At 45.9% G+C, this 17,436-nt stretch overlaps 1 protein-coding gene across 3 annotated transcripts in view; it reads left to right on the forward strand.

The window, feature by feature from the left end:
• OTOA (otoancorin) overlaps positions 1–11,424 on the forward strand; it is a 97,059-nt gene extending 85,635 nt beyond the window's left edge. For 2 of the 3 annotated variants that reach the window (XM_064362566.1, XM_021672299.2), the window contains 5 exons: positions 2,615–2,757; positions 2,995–3,131; positions 3,649–3,746; positions 7,725–7,920; positions 11,166–11,424. In XM_064362566.1, coding sequence (XP_064218636.1) covers positions 2,615–2,757; positions 2,995–3,131; positions 3,649–3,746; positions 7,725–7,920; positions 11,166–11,236 — 645 coding nt within the window. In that variant the 3' untranslated portion in view covers positions 11,237–11,424. Of the gene's footprint in view, positions 1–2,614; positions 2,758–2,994; positions 3,132–3,648; positions 3,747–6,832; positions 7,000–7,724; positions 7,921–11,165 lie in introns of those variants that run through there. The other variant, XR_010337373.1, reaches the window with a different exon arrangement.
• The last annotated feature ends 6,012 nt before the right edge of the window (positions 11,425–17,436 follow it).

Consider the following 17,436-nt stretch of genomic DNA (forward strand, 5'->3'; position numbering starts at 1 on the left):
ATCCCAACACTTTGGGAGGCCGAGGCAGGTGGATCACTTGAGACCAGGAGTTTGAGACCAACCTGGCCAAAATGGCAAAACCCTGTCTCTACTAAAAATACAAAAAATTAGTTGGATGGTGGTGGGTACCTGTAATCCCAGCTACCCAGGAGGTGGAGGCTTGAGAATTGCTTGAATTCCGGGAGTTGGAGGTTGCAGTAAGCCAAGATCATGCCACCGCACTCCAGCCTGGGCAACACAGTGAGAGACTGTCTCCAAAAGAAAGAAAAAAAAAGGGGAATATTGACTATAGCCTATGATTTTCACTTCCAATTAGATGTTTGTTCATGGATGTCTCCTCATCTTTGCCTTGTGAGCTCTTATAATCTCTTTTACCTGCTCCCATGAGCACTGAAGGAATCAGACTTTATTTATTTTGTGAGATAGTCTCACCCTGTCACCCAGGCTGGAGTGCATGGCACGATCATGGTTCACTGCAGCTTCCACCTCCCAGGCTCAAGCAATCCTCCTACCTCAGCTTCCCAAGTAGCTGGGACCGCAGGTATGTGCCACCACACCTGGCTGATTTTTGTATTTTTTTTGTAGAGACAAGGTTTCACCATGTTGGCCAGGCTGGTCTCAAACTCCTGACCTCAAGTGATCTTCCTGCCTCAGCCTCCCAAAGTGCTGGGATTACAAGTGTGAGCCACTGCACCCAGCCCAGACTTTATTTTACAGCTGATCTTTATAGGATTGGCTTGGATGCTTCCTCAGGTCCTACATAGGTAGATTAAATGAATCAGCACCTGTTTAGTAACAAGTGGCAGAAAACCCCACACAAACTGGCTTGATTAAGAAAAGGGGCCAGGCATGGTACACGGTGGCTCACACCTGCAATCCCAGCACTTTGGGAGCCCAAGATGGGCAGGTTACTTGAGGTCAGGAGTTTGAGACCAGCCTGGCCAACATGGCGAAACTGTGTATCTGCTAAAAATACAAAAAATTAGCCAGGTGTGATCGCGCTTGCCTGTAATCTCAGCTACTTGGGAGGCTGAGGCACAAGAATTGCTTGAATCTGGGAGAGGGAGGTTGCAGTGAGTAGAGATCATGCCACTGCACTCCAGCCTGGGCAACAGAGTGAGACCTTGTCTCAAAAAAAAAAAAAAGGAATTTATGGACTCTCATAACTGGAAAGTTCAGGGATAGAGTTCAGGTACAGCTGGATCCAGGATCTTCAGAACTCTTGGTGGGACTCTGTCTCTCATCATGCTTTTGAATTTTGCTTTTCTTTGTGTTGGCTTCATTGAGAGGCAGGCTCTTCTCCTCCACATTGTGGGTTCCAGGAGATTCTTGTGTATATCCTTCTAAGTTCAAGTCCAGAGTAAAGAAAAGTTTGCTCCTAATGTTTCACTCAAAGTTCTGGTTGGCTCTGGTTGAATCACTTGTCCAATCCAGAACCAGTGACCAGCTAGGCTAAGATATGAACTGAGTTCTATTACTTCTGGAACTCAGTGTGCAGTTAGCTTTGACTGAACCACGTGAAATAGGAATATAAGAGAGGTGATTCTCCAGAGGACGTTATAAGTGATGAATAGCCGCTGTGCTAGAATTATGGAGACCTATGCATCAGCCACCTTAAATCAAGGCTTAGTTTAAAATGCTCCAACACCAAAGCATTTTTTTGTGCTACTCTATGGAATTGAAGAGTAAACGTTGGAATTGAAGGGGCAAACATATTTTTGTAGGACCATAGAGGGAGAAAAATTCATTCTGGCTGAAACGTTTTGAAAAATGTGACATTTGAGTTGGATTAAAAAAAAAAAAAGATGGCTGGATTCTAACACTTGGAAGTGCAGAGGGGCGCTTTATATGAAATAACTTGTTTGAGCAAAGGCAAAGGTACATGAAATTGTAAGGTTTTGTGGAGAGGTTGTGGAAAGGCCAGGCGTGGTGGCTCATGCCTGTAATCCCAGCACTTTGGGAGGCCAAGGTGGGCAGATCACTTAAGGTCAGGAATTCGAGACCAGCCTTGCCAACATGGTGAAACCCTGTCTCTACCAAAAAATACAAAAAGCCAGGCATGGTGACATGCATCTGTAATCCCAGCTACTTGGGTGACTGAAACACGAGTCGCTTGAACCTGGGGATGTGGAGGTTGCAGTGAGCTGAGACTGCACCACTGCACTCCAGCCTGGGTGACAGAGCAAGACTCCATCTGAAAAAAAAAAAAAAAAAAAAAGAAAGAAAGAAACATTGTAGAAAAAGATGCTGGAAAAGTTTGACTCCTGTTGCAGAAGAACTTATATGTCCAAACTGTCTGAAGGTCATAAGAGTGACTGAAGGAAATAAGCAGCAGACACAGACAGAGGACACAAGTGCCTTTGATACTGGTGAAGGATATCAGAGATTCTTTGCCTGAAGACACCTCCATAGATCAGACAACATATTCAGTTGAAGTAGCATCTTAATGACACTAACTTGGATGCAGAGGCCAGGATGGTTTGGAGTTTGGATTCCAGAGGAGTGGGATGGGAGATCAGTCAGGAGACTACGGCAAAGCTAATTTATCCCCTCAGGCCTGGGGACCTTGATCATTCCTGGATAGTTTATCTTTTATTCTTTCTCATGTTTTTAGGCTGAATCCATTTTGCAAGGGTTCCTAGATGATTCTGGCTACCATATCCAGGACCTGAAGAGCTTTCATTTAGTAGGACTTGGTGCAACCCTGTGTGCTATAAACATCACTGAAATTCCACTTATAAAGATCTCAGAATTCAGGTAACTAAAATACAAATGTGCAAAATGGCAAATGGCTTCATCCATCCATCCATCCATCCATCCATCCATCCATCCATCCATCCAGATGTTCCACCTCCTGACACTATACACCTTTCTGGGCTAAAATCCTACTGGGCTAATGGGATAAGCTGGATCTGCTCTACCTAACTTCTGAACACTGTGTGTGTGTTTGGATGAAGAGTCCAAGCTCAGACTATATCCCTCCCTCTTTAACAGGGTGGTAGTGGCCAGAATTGGAACACTGCTCTGCAGCACGCATGTCTTGGCTGAGTTTAAGAGGAAGGCAGAGGTTGTGTTTGGGGATCCCACTGAGTGGACCAGCTCTGTCTTGCAGGAGCTTGGGACCATTGCAGGTAAGACTCACCCTGAGCATGCCTTTCTCTCCATTACCAAACTTAAATGTGGGGACACAAAATAAAACATGATCCTTGGCCACATGTAGCAAATATCCGTGGCGTTACAGTAGAACCTACATTTCACGATTTGAAGTTGCAGAGGGTGGATCTGCAAATCTGCTTTTAAAACAAGCTCTCTTGGAGATTCTTGTGTGCACTAACGTTTGGAAAACCACTGGTTTAGAATGTGATTTAATTGGCCCCAAGTAGGTTTATACACAATTTGGAAGTGTGTAAATTGAGCTTCTTCTGGGCATGCGTTTCACTGTAGGAGGCCAATCAGGGCTAATGTGACCCACATTTTTTTTTCTGAGTTGATGAAGGAACTTGATTCCCCAGTGTGATTTCCAGACCCTTTTGTAAGGAATGATGCTTGCTAGAACACTCAGATCTGTGCATTATGCAGCCCCATTAATAAAACAAGTGGAGTTCTGATGGCTTGAACTAAACCCCCATGATTCCTTTTTCTCCCCAGCTGGATTAACTAAGACAGAGCTCCGGATGCTTGACAAGGATTTGATGCCATATTTCCAGCCATCAGCAATAAAATGCCTTCCTGATGAGATATTCAAAGTAGGTGCTCAGTTCTTCAAGGAGAAATGGGAGCTTGACCCCATTTCAAATCACACAGGGAAACAGGTCATGGGCCTCGGAATTCAGGGGCTTGTGACCAGACTCTACTGTTGGGGTCAGAGGAGATCTGTATAATTTTAGGTGTTTTTTTTAAAAAAACATTATTTTCTTAAAATTATAATATGCGTTTTAATTATATTTATTTTTATGGTTACCTTCTCTTCTTCTAGCAAGTGGTACTGATTTTCTATTTATGGTGGTACGACAGATTCATACACACTTATGGAAACCCTTGGGGACAGATATAGTTCAGAATTAAGAATTTCTCAGATTTTAAAAAGATCACTGTGGCCAGGTGCAGTGGCTCATGCCTGTAATCCCAGCATTTTTGGGGGCCAAGGGGGGTGGATCACCTGAGGTCGGGAGTTTGAGACCAGCCTGACCAACATGGAGAATCCTGTCTCTACTAAAAATACAAAATTACCTGGGCATGGTGGCACATGCCTATAATCCCAGCTACTCAGGAGACTGAGGCAGGAGAATCACAGGAGACGGAGGTTGTGGTGAGCCAAGATTGTGCCACTGCACTCCAGCCTGGTTAACAAGAGTGAAACTCCATCTCAAAAAAAAAAAAAAAATCACCGTGTACATTTACTGTATGTCATTTCTTACCCCTAGCAGTGTCTGGGGAAGCACCTTATAAGCAAACATATTAATATTTCTTTGAAGAAATCTATGACAAGCCACACTAATTTGAATAAATAGAGACTGTAAATAAATAGCCTCACATCACTTCAGGTCAAGTTTTGCTGATAAATAAGTTTGACTTAAACTTTGGGAGAAAACTTTCAGTTTTCAGATTTGTTTTTTGGACTTCAGAATTGCAGATGAAGATTGTGGACCGTTGTAACATTTCCTTTTAAAATACAATTAAATAAAAATATTTTAGTTGATTTAGGCCAGGTGTGGTGGCTCATGCCTATAATCAGACAACATATTCAGTTGAAGTGGTGTGGTGGCTCATGCCTATAATCCCAGCACTTTGGGACGCTGAGGCAGGCCAATCACCTGAGTTCAGAAGTTCAAGACCAGCCTTGCCAACATGGTGAAGCCCCATCTCTACTAAAAATACAAAATTAGCTGGGCATGGTGGCAGATGCCTGTAATCCCAGCTACTTGGGAGGCTGAGGCAGAAGAATCACTTGAATTTGGGAGGCAGAGGTTGCAGTGAGCTGAAACCACATCGTTGCACTCCAGCCTGGGAAACAAGAGTGAAACTTTGTCTCTCTCTCCCTCTCTCTCTCACACACACACACTATATATGTATATATATTTTCTCTATATATATTTTAGTTGATTTAAAGAAAAGTATTAGGAAAATCACAAGAGGACAGGTGAAAACTGCTATGGAAAAAATTGAGAGGGTAGAATTGGATCAATTGAAGTAAGTGAAGCAGGGTGTCTAGTGACAGGTCCTTGTTTTCTTTCTGTGTACAAGATTAGGGGGGTGTTTGGTGGGAATAGTCTGCTCTGATGAGGCAGTGACCCTGGTGTTCCTGCTTGCTGGGTAATTTGGGAACACATTTTGTCCACCACTCCTGGATAAAACACACAAACCAGGCTCGACAAACTCCCCTGGTGCCACATCACTGGTTCATTTCAAGAAAACCTACCTTCAATCACTTCAGCACCCTGGACAGTTCCCAGCATATTGCGGCCTAATAGCTGTTTGAGGGCAATAAAAAGCAGTCTTCCAGGCCATTGAGCAAATACCTGCTTCCCCTCTGGGGCACTCTGCATGGGACAAGCAGCTTGGTCTTGGATGCTGGCATTTTGCTAAGCACTTTCTCTTGGTCTTGTTTGGAGTGCTGTTATGCTGCTTCCTTCTACAGGTATCTATTCCAGAAATCCCTACTGACCTGAAGTGATGTGAGCCTACACTGTGGCAGGTTCCAGGGTAGGTGGACCTAAGGATGCACAGGTGAAGGGGTTATCACACAGTGCCTTCAGGGGCTTGAAAGGTAATGTAAAGTGCGGTCGGCTGGGTAGAGACTGAAGTGAACTGGAGAGCCCTGTCTAAATGTGGAGTCTGCTTCTAATCCCTAGCACATTCATGCAGTGTGACCATGTGGGCCCAGTATTGCTGAATTTTCCTTTTTACTTTTTTGGAGAAGTCAGAAATCTTCATTTTCATATGGAATTGCCTGATAATTAAATGTTGGCAGCCAATCTGAATTTATTTTTGAAAACACAGTGCCGTAGGCCTAGATATTCAATCTGGCCTGTGGGTCGCAAGTCAGCAACATTGATAAAAGAGATAATTTTTAGAATATAGACTCTGTGTTAATGGTATATGGAACCTGCCCTCCCCGTGTGTGTGTGTGTGTGTGTGTGTGTGTGTGTAGTGAGAAGATAGGAGGTGATGCTGAATTTTATTTTAATTTTTTTTGAGACAAAGTCTCACTCTGTTGCCCAGGGAGTGCAGTGGCACAATAATGGCTCACTGCAGCCTTGATCCCCTGGGCTCAAGCAATCCTCTCACCTCAGCCTAAGTAACTAGGACCACACATCTGACTAATTAAAGAAAAACTTTCTGTAGAGATGGGGGTCTTACTGTGTTGCCCAGGCTGATCTCAAACTCCTGGGGCTCCATTAATCATTCTGCCTCAGCTTCCTAAAGTGCTGGGATTGTAGGCATAAGCCATGGTGGTTGACTGGCCAGATGCTGAATTTTGGAGGACAGCTGGTGATGAAGAAGGAACAGTGTTCCAGGCAGAAGGAGGTGCACAGAAAGGTTGGTACCCACTCTCCTGGAGTGAGGAGTACCAGATGTGAGGCTGGAGAGGTGGGCAGAGCTTTTTCCAGGAGCCTGAGCTATGTTCTGGAGTGGGGTACCGGGAAGGGCTCTACGCAAAGAGATATGATTCCAGGGAAGTATCTACCTGGACAAGAGAGGAAGAAAGGAGAGGAAGGGATGAGGGAGCTTAAGCACTTTCCCCAGATTCTACAGGGCCTTTAGAGAATAAGCAGCATGATATAGAGTCCCTTCTTTAAGAGCGGCATCCTGCCATCCCATTGTATTCCAGTTCCAACGAGTCACCAAGTCCTTTGAGCTGGAAGTGACTTCAGAAGACACCTTTTTTCACAGTCCTTGAAGAATTTCCTACTCGTGTTGTTCATGGCAAACATCACCAATAAATGACCACACTTTCCCTCCATGGAGCACTCACAGGGCTCACCACATGGTGCTCAGGTACACAAATCAAAGGATCGAAATCAGTCAGCAGAGGAGACGAGTTCTCTATGCTGTCCCACATTTATCCCCAAAGCCCAGAGAGGCTGTATAATTTGTCCAAGGTGACACAGCAAGCATGTGGCAGAGCTGGGGCTCAGATTCAGGTGTTTGGTCTTTAAGGTCTGTGTTTCCTTCTCCATATCAGTGTTTCAGGAGGTGGAAGACGTGAAGCATTGGGAAGATGTCTTCCATTGCATTAAACAACATTGCCACATAGGGAAGAAATCGTGCCTCCCTTTTCAACTCTTCATTAGTACTTCTAATTACCTCAAGAAGGAAGTGTCAGTTTGGGACTAGAATGTCCTTAACACCTATATAGTACATTTTGTATTCTCTCTCTCTCTTTTTAAGAGGCCAGGGTTTCAGGTATTGTTGGTGGACAAATCTAGCTAGGAGTCAACAATATTGTTTTATTTTTATTTTGTGGCTTCTATTTAATGCTTACTTATGGCAAGTCTGGCGGCTTTCCATTTTTGGAAATTTCCACTTAAATTTTTCTATTTTTAAATGCATCTATTTTGTAGTGCAAGAGTGATCTAATTTTAAGGAAACATCTTAAAGAGGACCACACATGATACACGAAAGGGGATGGCGAAGTCGTGCGCATCCTGTGCGGACGCCCTAGGTGTGGGAAATCCAGGGAGGAGCCCCGTGTGAGGGTGCTGCCCCTTTGCCTCCCGCAGGAGCTGTCCGCAGACCAGATCGCCTCCCTGGGTCCGGAGAACGCAGCGGCGGTGACCCATGCCCAGCGTCGGCGGCTCAGCCCACTGCAGCTGCAGAGCCTCCAGTGGGCGCTAGATGGCGCCAAGACTCACTCCTGGCAGGACGCGCCCGCGAGCGCCGGTCCCACTAGGACGCCATCCTCGCGTTCTCCCGCAGGTGAGCAGAGCCGCTCTCTGCCCCGTGTCCCAGCTCCACTCTCCTTCCCTGTCCGACCTGCCGGGCCTGGGCCGCGAAGATTCTTAAGATTCAGGGCGGGGTCTCTGATAGTCACTGGGGATTCTGCCCTCAGTGAAAAACCCACAGTCCTATCAAGCTTCCCTACCAAGCTTCAGAATTAATGATTCTTAACTGTGGCTGCCCTTGGGTGAGGTGCATTAAAAACCTTCCGGTTCCCCGGCCCCTACCCAGAACCCATCGCATCAGAATCTCAGAACAAAAGTCATTTCAACGGCTCCTTTGCAAACTCCCTCCTCACCATCCAATAATAATGAATTATTATTATTGAGTCAGAGTCTCACTCTGTCGCCTAGGCTGGAGTGCAGTGCTGCGATCTCAGCCACTGCAACCTCCACCTCCCTGGTTCAAGCCCTTCTCCTACCTCAGCCTCCCGAGTAGCTGGGAATACAGGGATGTGCCATCACACCTGGCTAATTTTTGTATTTTTAGTGGAGATGGGGTTTCACCATGCTGGCCAGGATGATCTCGATCTCTTGACATCGTGATCCGCCCGCCTTGGCCTCCCAGCGCCCCCCGCCTTTCTTACAGCTCTCGCCCTTTCCCTTCGTTTTCTCACTTCTTTGTGATGCCTTCTGTTCTTAACACCACATTTGGACCATGCTCTGGGAAGATAGCTTCTAACAAGCCAGCGATGTCCCCTGACCTCACTGAATTCTCAGGGCAGCCTGGCGGGAAGGGAAGACATGTACTCTGGTGAGCATGAGGCAGGGGGCTGGGTGCTGAAATGGGGAACACACAGGGAACACATGTGGGTCAGGAAAATTCCTAAAGTCAGTGATGTCTCAGGTGAGGCACAAGGTGAGAAGAAGATGGGCTTAGCCAGGTTGATAGTGTCCCAGGAGTAGGGAATGGTGTGTGCAAGTGCCCAGAGAAGAAGAGGATGTGTTGCTTGACTGAAACTTCCACTCCGTCTTTCCCTAACTTGACTGTCTCCCTCTGCTGCCTTCACCTAGGGATGGTGAATTGGAGTATTCCCCATTCTGCAGCCACAAGTGGCCAGAGGTGGCCCTTGAAAATATAAACCATGCCTCTTGATGTATTATATTATTACTTTAAAAAACTTTTCATTAAGGCTGGGAGTGTTGGCTGATGCCTGTAATCCCAGCATTTTGGGAGGCTGAGGCAGGCAGATCACATGAGGTCAGGAGTTCGAGACCAGCCTGTCCAACAAGGTGAAACCCCGTCTCTACTAAAAATACAAAAATTAGCCGGGTGTGGTGGTGGGCACCTATAATCTCAGCTACTCAGGAGGCTGAGGCAGGAGAATCACTTGAATCCTGAGGACAGAGGTTGCAGTGAGCTGAGTTTGCACCATTGTACCCAGCCTGGGCAAAAGAGTGAAACTGCATCTCACCAAAACAAAACAAAACAAAACAAACAACCCCCAATTTTTCATTGAAATACAATATTCGTACATTTAAAAATTATTTGTAAATGTTATAGCATTTTGCACGAATAGATAATATGTGCAATAGTTAATTCACAGGGTTCCAAATATATAAAGTCTGAAAGGCATGTAATGAAACCTTTTCCTCCATCCCCTGTCCCCCAGCCACCCAGTTCCTTCTGCAGAGGCAACCAATGTTACCAGCTTCTTGTGTATTTGTCCAGAGATATTCTATGCTACACAGCAAATCAAATATAGATGATCTCTGCACTTTTCACAAAAGCTTATTCTACATCTTGTTTTGCACCTTGCAAGTTTCACCTAACAATATACTTTGGAGCTGTTCACAAGAGCTGTGCAATTGTTGGTTTTATGGCTATGCCATAACTGTATTCAACCAGATGTCTATAGATGGACCTTTTAGTTGTTTCTATTTTTTTTTCTGTTATGAACAACGCTGCAGTCCCTGCCCTGAAATAATTTGCATCTGTGCAAGTATGTCTGTAGGATAAATTCTTCAAAGTGAGATTGCTAGATCACAGGATCTGTGCATTTATAATTTTGATGAATGTTGGTCTGGTATGGCAGTTCATGCCTGTAATCCCAGCACTTTGAGAGGCCGAGGCAGGCGGATCACTTGGGGTCAGAATTTCGAGACGAGCCTGGCCAACATGGTGAAACTCCGTCTCTACCAAAAATGCAAAAATTAGCTGGGTGTGGTAGCATGTGACTTAGTCCCAGTTACTAGGGAAGCTGAGGTAGGAGAATCACTTGAGGCAAAGGCTACAGGGAGGCAAGATCGTGCCACTGCACTCCAGCCTGGATTACAGAGTGAGACTCTGTCTTAAAAAATTTATTTATTTATTTATTTTATGGATGTTGTCAAATCCCCTGCAGAAAGGTGGGACTGGTTTTCTCTTGAAACAGCAGTGTCAGAAAGTGACAAGGGTCCCTTAAAAAGATATTCCCTAAGGCTGGGCGCGGTGGCTCACACCTGTAATCCCAGCACTTTGGGAGGCTGAGGAGGGCAGATCATGAGGTCAACAGATCAAGACCATCCCAACAGATCAAGACCATCCTGGCCAACATGGTGAAACCCTATCTCTACTAAAAAAATACAAAAATTGGCTGGGTGTGGTGGCGCACGGCTGTAGTCCCAGCTACTTGGGAGGCTGAGGCAGGAGAATGGCTTGAACCAGGGAGGCAGAGGTTGCAGTGAGCTGAGATCTCGCCACTGCACTCTAGCCTGGTGACAGAATGAGACTTTGTCTCAAAAAAAAAAAAAAAAAGATATTCCCTGCATGTCCCCAACTGGGCAAGATCCTGGATGCCCCTTCTTCACTCACCCCAAAGACCTAAGTGAGGGCTGCCATTGGGGGAGCCCTTCCTATGGACCAGACCCTAATCTTTTGTTTCCTAAACTTGCTTAATTATCAGAATCACCTGGGAGAGATGCTTAAAATACAAATGACCTGACCTCCTGGCAGACTTGCTAAATCAGAGGGGATCCTGGCATTGGCGTTTTTAACAAGCTCCCTTGGGTGACTCACGAGCAAGGCAGATCTAGTTAGTACATGCTGACTCACACAATCTCATTGAATTCTCACTCCCCCGCCTCTCCTCCTCTTTGGGGGTCATTGTTCCCATTTCAGAGATGAACAAAATCAAGGTTCTGCATCAAGTGGCCCCAGAGAGAGACTTGGGGAGTTGGATGTGATGTGTCCACCTTCTTGCTGCTTCAACTTCACGTACACTCTTACTTTGTGTTTGTTTTCAGGAGCTCCTCTGTCTTGGGGTCTTTGGCTTGGTTGTCCCCTGCTGGTTCTAATGGCCAAGATCCTGTGGTGAGTGGCCTGAGTGCATCATCCTGTGTTGCCCCCTGCAGCTGGCCAACATGTGTAGAGATAGGACGCTCCAGATGGTGGGAGACCCTTCCCCGGATCCAGACCTTCACCTAGGGCAGGGACACCCCGGGGCCTTAATGGTTAAAAGGCACCAAAAGGAAAAATAATTATTAAAAATAATATTGCAAATTATTATTTTTTTTTTAAATTTTAATTTTTGTGGGTACATAGTAGGTATATATATTTATGAGGTACGTGAGATGTTTTGATACAGGCATGTGATGTGTAATAATCACATCATGTAAAATGGGGTATCCGTCACCTCAAGGCTTTATCCTTTATGTTACAAACAATCCAATTATACTCTTTTAGTTTTTATTTTTTATTTTTTGAGATGGAGTCTCGCTCTGTCTCCAGGCTGGAATGCAGTGGCGCGATCTCAGCTCACTGCAACCTCTGCCTCCTAGGTTCAAGTGATTCTCCTGCCTCAGCCTCCCAAGTAGCTGGGACTACAGGCATGCACCACCATGCCAGGCGAATTTTTGTATTTTTAGTAGAGATGGGGTTTCACCATCTTGGCCAGGATGATCTCGATCTCTTGACCTTGTGATCCGCCTGCCTTGGCCTCCCAAAGTGCTGGGATTACAGGCGTGAGCCACTGCACCCCGCCTCTTTTATTTATTTTTAAATGTACAATTAAATTACTATTGACTATAGGGTTGGATGGGGTGGCTCATGCCTGTAATCCCAGCACTTTGGGAGGCTGAGGCAGGTGGATCACCTGAGGTCGGGAGTTCAAGACCAGCCTGGCCAACATGATGAAACCCTGTCTCTGCTAAAAATACAAAAATTAGCCGGGCATAGTGGCAGGTGCCTGTAATCCCAGCTATTCAGGAGGCTGAGGCAGGAGAATGGTTTGAACCTGGGAGGTGGAGGTTGCTGTGGGCAGAGACTGCACCACTGCCCTCTAGCCTGAGTGACAGAGTGACTCTGTCTCAAAAAAAAAAAAAACCCAAAAATAATCTATCGACTATAGTCACCCTGTTGTGCTATTGAACAGTAAGACTTATTCATTCTTTCTATTTTTTTGTATCCATTAACCATCTCCCTCCTCCCCCCAGACTCTCTCATTACTCTTTCCAGTCTCTGGTCACTGTCCTTCTACTCTGTCTCTACGGGTTCAATTGTTTTGATTTTTGACCTTGTGAATTCTTAAGCCCACCCATCTCCTCAGCAGGGAGCCTTTCTCTGTCCCATTGCAGCCTCTTTTGTTTTCCAACTTGGAGACAGAGAACCTGTGTGGAATGAAGTGGTTTTTCTTTTCTTTTCTTTTTTTTTTTTTGAGGTGAAGTCTCTCTCTGTTGCCCAGGTTGGAGAGCAGTAGCCTGCGATCTCAGCTCACTACAACCTCTGCCTCTGGGGTTCAAGCAATTATCCCACCTCAGCTTCCTGAGTAGCTGGGATTACAGGTGCCTGCCACCATGCCCGGCTAATTTTTTGTATTTTTAGTAGAGGCGGGGTTTCATCATGTTGGTCAGGCTGGTCTTGAACTCCTGAACTTAAGCAATCCACCCACCTCGGTCTCCCAAAGTGCTGGGATTACAGGTGTGAGCCACTGTGACCGGCCTAAGGGTGCTTTTTTGCTAACAGCACGAGGCCCTTACAAACAAGTTGCTGCCCTCGCTTTAGAGAGATGCCAGAGAGAGGCAGTGCAAGAAAAGGCACCATTTTAGCCAGGGCCTGATCTGGTTTCCACCTGGACTTAATTTCTCTTCCTTGGAGCCACAGGCTACATTGGATTTCTCCTCGACGATATTTAGCAGAGCTGAAATAAATGAATCCCTCAGCAGAAGCCAATATTCTTGCCTGATTGCTGGGACTAATTGACCTTTTGGTGGGCATTGCATTGGTTGGAAATTAAAACATTTAACATGGCTCAATGTTAAATCAATTTAAAAATACATTTTTCAGATGTCTTCCACTTCCTTGGGACTCAGCTGAATGGATGGCTGTGAAGTTATCATTACACTTTCAAAATATTCCCTTTTTTGGTGGAGATGGTGGTGGCTCTTCTGGCTTTAAGTGGCTCTGGGCTTTGGGGGATTGGTTAAAATAAAAAAATAAAAATACGCTGGGTAAGTCAATCACTGGTGTGATATCCTGGTGTGGCTGAACAAACTCTGCCCACTGGCTGGATCCTTCTAGGATGAAATTACTTCTGGGAATTGCCAGGATGCTTTTAGTCTTAGATTTAGGGAGTTGGCTCAGGGAAGGCAGGCAGCCATGGTGTTTGCCACCTCCCAGGCAAACACCTTCTGGAAGACAGCATCACAGCTGCTTGGCATGGCATTGCTCTACTGGCATCCCAGGTGCTTCTGTTCTGCCACCAGCACACCTTGGGTTCTCCTCCTAGTCACCCATCACAGTAGGCGTCTCATCTGGAGATGAGAAGAAAACCCTGCATGTTTCCAAAAATCTGTGATGTCCCATAAAAGACCAGTGGATTTTACAAAGCATCATGAGTAGGTGTTGCAGAGGCTGGAGTGTTTTCAGAGGTCACGTGGTTTTATAGAAAACTAAGACTGCAGTGTGAAAAGTGTGGTATTTAAGATCTGACTTGGTTTTTCTTCACCCTGGCAGGGAAGTGGCAGCAAATGGTGCTTCTCAAGTACAAAACATTTATTTATTTTTTTGAGATGGAGTCTCACTCTCGCCCAGGCTGCAGTGCAGTGGCACGATCTCGATTCACTGTAACCTCAACCTCCCAGGTTCAAGTGATTCTCCTGCCTCAGCCTCCTGAGTAGTTGAGATTATAGGCATGTGCCACCATGCCTGGCTAATTTCTGTATTTTTGGTGGAGATGGGGTTTCACCACGTTGGCCCAGCTGGTCTCGAACTCCTGGCCTCAAGTGATCCACCTGCCTTAGCCTCCCAAAGTGCTGGGATTACAGGTATGAGCCACCATGCCTGGCCCAGAGCATTAATTTTGTTACCAACAGCAGCCTCTAGTTTAGCTGGGCTGGACCAGCTGCTTGGAGAGGGATGCTTGATGAGAATGTGTCTGCACAGACCCCCATCAGGATGTCCTTAGCTCTCAGTCGGTATTCTCACTTTCTGCTGGTCTTGGATTATCCTGGACAAGAAAAAGCAAACAGTAACAAAATCCGCTCTCCTGTGAGTCAGGCTTCACACTGCCAACTTCATGTAGCTTTTGTATCTCATCTCTTTTTCTGGTCATTTGTTTCTGATCTAATTCCTGTTTCTTTCCTTCCATCTTGAATAATGACTCCCATTACAGAGGGGTGACTCTGGGTCAGGCTGTCTAAGGGCTTTCATTGTGTCATTAGCTCATTTCATTGTGGCCATGCTCCTGCCAGGTAGGCACTGTTAGGATTCCCATTTTCCAGATGAGGGGACTGAGCCTGTGAGTGGTTAAGGAGCTCTTGTCTAAGCTTCCTAGATAGGATGAATTTGAATCCTGACTTCTTTATCTCTGCATTGTGCTGCCTCCTGGATGGGTGTCCTTTAACTTCTCTAATAAGTCGGATCAGAAAGAGATTCTGTAAATCCCTTCACCTCCTCCTCTGGCAGGAGGCCAGTTTGCCTCACAGCACATATAATTGGTGATTGCCCCAGGCAGGAAGACAAATCTAGCTGATGCCCTGCAGGAACCCCAGGGTCTTAGGTTGAAATGTGCAGTCCTTTGCATGCAGTAAGGCAGCGGGTCACGCTGGTAGGTGCCACTCCCATTCACATTTCGATGTCAGCTCTCCTGATGGATTTCTAGCCTCCATCCTCCACATCCCCCCTCAGCTGAATGCAGGGATCACTGGCACTTGTATGCAGATCACAGTGTGTTGGCCGTGGTTCTGTTGGGTCAGGACCTGTGCCATTCTAACTTCTAAACTTTTTAAAATGTCACCCCAGTTAGATCCTTTTGCAGAATCCCCCATTCGGGCCCACACCAGACACCAAGCCTGGGTTGATGGGGGCTGCAACTTCAGCCTAACATCCAGTGGGACTTAGAATGAAGTTATCCTCTCTAGTCCCGGTACCCAGGGGTTCAGCCACAGCTGCTTGTGATGGGCTGTACTACCAAAAAGAGGTTACTGTGTCTTGGGGCATGTGTGTGTTTACTCTGCTTTACTGAAGAAACGCTGTCATGGAAGAGAGTTACAACACAGCAGACAACTTAATATTCAATACTAGGCATTTGTTTTTATCCTTAAAGTCCTTTGCCCACCTTGGCCTCTTGAGGGGCCTTTAAAAATATTGGGCCAGGCGTGGTGGCTCATGCCTATAATCTCAGCACTTTGGGAGGCTGAGGCAGGAGGATCACTTGAGGCCAGGTGTTTGAGTCCAGCCTGGGCAACATAGGGAAATCCTGTTCCTACCAAAAAAAAAAAAAAAAAAAAAATGCTGAAGGCAGTGGCTCACTCCTATAGTCGCAGCACTTTGGGAGGCTGAGGCAGGCAGATATCTGAGCTCAGGAGTTCAAGACCAGCCTGGGCAACATGGTGAAACCTCATCTCTACTAAAATACAAAAAATTACTGATTGTTTTAGAAAGGGACATGGGCTTGGCTGATCCATGGAAATATCTGCAGCTTGCCAGCAGGTGAAGTCTTTATTTGCCTTTATCTCCATTGTGGCCTCTAGTGAGCTAGACTACATAGATGCTGATGAAATCTGGGAGGCATTGGTGTGGGCTGTAGTTTCCCAGGAGGACTCTGGCCCTGGGGAAGTCCCTCCAGTCTCTTGAGTCCCTGTGGCACATCTCCGTGTGTGGCAAACTAGATGATTGTTCCCAATGATCCTGCTTACTTCCTTTACTGGCTTTTTACCGTGTGACTTTGTAGCACATCTCAATAGGTAGAGTCTACTTCCTTGCCCTTCTAACTTGGTCATTGGAATGTGAGCAGATACAACATATTCCCCCAGCAGAAGTTTTTTTGTTTTTTGTTTCTGTTTGTTTGTTTTTGAGACAGAGTCTCTCTCTGTCACCCAGGCTGGAGTGCAGTGGCACAATCTCGGCTCGTTACAACCTCTGCCTCCCAAGTTCAAGTGATTCTCCTGCCTCAGCCTCCCAAGTAGCTGGGACTGTAGGTGCATGCCACCACACCTGGCACATACATGGTCACATCCACGTGCCCCTATATCTGATAGTGATGAATATTATGGAGCAAAGGAAATCTGGAGAAAAGAATTGAGATCTCCAGATGGTAGTGGTAGGGATAGGAATGGTGGAGAACAAACTTTAATAAACATTAAGTGGTCAGGAAAGCCTCTGCCCTCAAAAGGGATCCAATCATCTCTTAAAGGTCCCACCTCTCAATGCTGCCACATTTGGGATTAAGTTTCAACATGAGTTTTGAAGGAGTCATTTGAATTACAGCACATGATGTCCACCATCAGCTTTAAGCTTACAGCCTAACAATTCCACGATTGTGTGTGTGTGTGTGTGTGTGTGTGAGAGAGAGAGAGAGAGAGAGAGAGAGATATTGATCTTTCCTCGTTACTTCAGCAAAATTCCCCAGATTAGATCTGATGGGCTTGCTTGAGGTAGGTGCCCATTTCTGATCTGACCACTGTGGCCCAGACAATGGTTACACCAATTGACCAAGGCTAGGTCTGATTGTCCTAAATCCTACCATAAATAACATTGACTGAGAAGGAAAGGACTGATTCCAGAGGAGACCAATTACCAGAATGTGGTAGGCAGAATTCTGAGATGGCCCCCAAGATCCCTGCTCCCTGTTGTGCACATTCTGTGCAATCTCCTCCAGTGCTGTACAACTAGAGGATGTGATGGAATATCCCTTCCACGATTGGGCTACTAGTTAGTTGATTTTGAGTTAATCAAAAGGGAGAGCATCTGGGTGGGGCTGACCTAATCAGGTGCACCTTTAAAAGGGACTAGGCCCTTCCTGAAGTCTGAGATATTCAAAGTGTGAGAAAGCCTATGGAGAGGCCACAGGGCAAGGACCTAGGGTGGCCTTTAGGAGGTAAGAGAGGTCTCTAGTCGATAGCCAGCAAGAAAACAAGACCTCAGTCATATTGATGCAGGGCAGATGAGTTCTAAACTGTCTTAACTGGGGCTTAGCCTGTGAGGGTTCTTGGCCTTGCCTAGGAAAGAATTCAAGGGCAAACTGGAGGTAGAAGAAAACAGCTTTACTGAAGTGGTGGTGTTACAGTTCCCAAAGTG

The sequence above is a fragment of the Aotus nancymaae genome, unplaced genomic scaffold (assembly GCF_030222135.1).
Source record: "Aotus nancymaae isolate 86718 unplaced genomic scaffold, 86718_ANA_hifiasm-v0.15.2.pri h1tg000049l, whole genome shotgun sequence".
NCBI classification, from domain to species: domain Eukaryota; kingdom Metazoa; phylum Chordata; class Mammalia; order Primates; family Aotidae; genus Aotus; species Aotus nancymaae.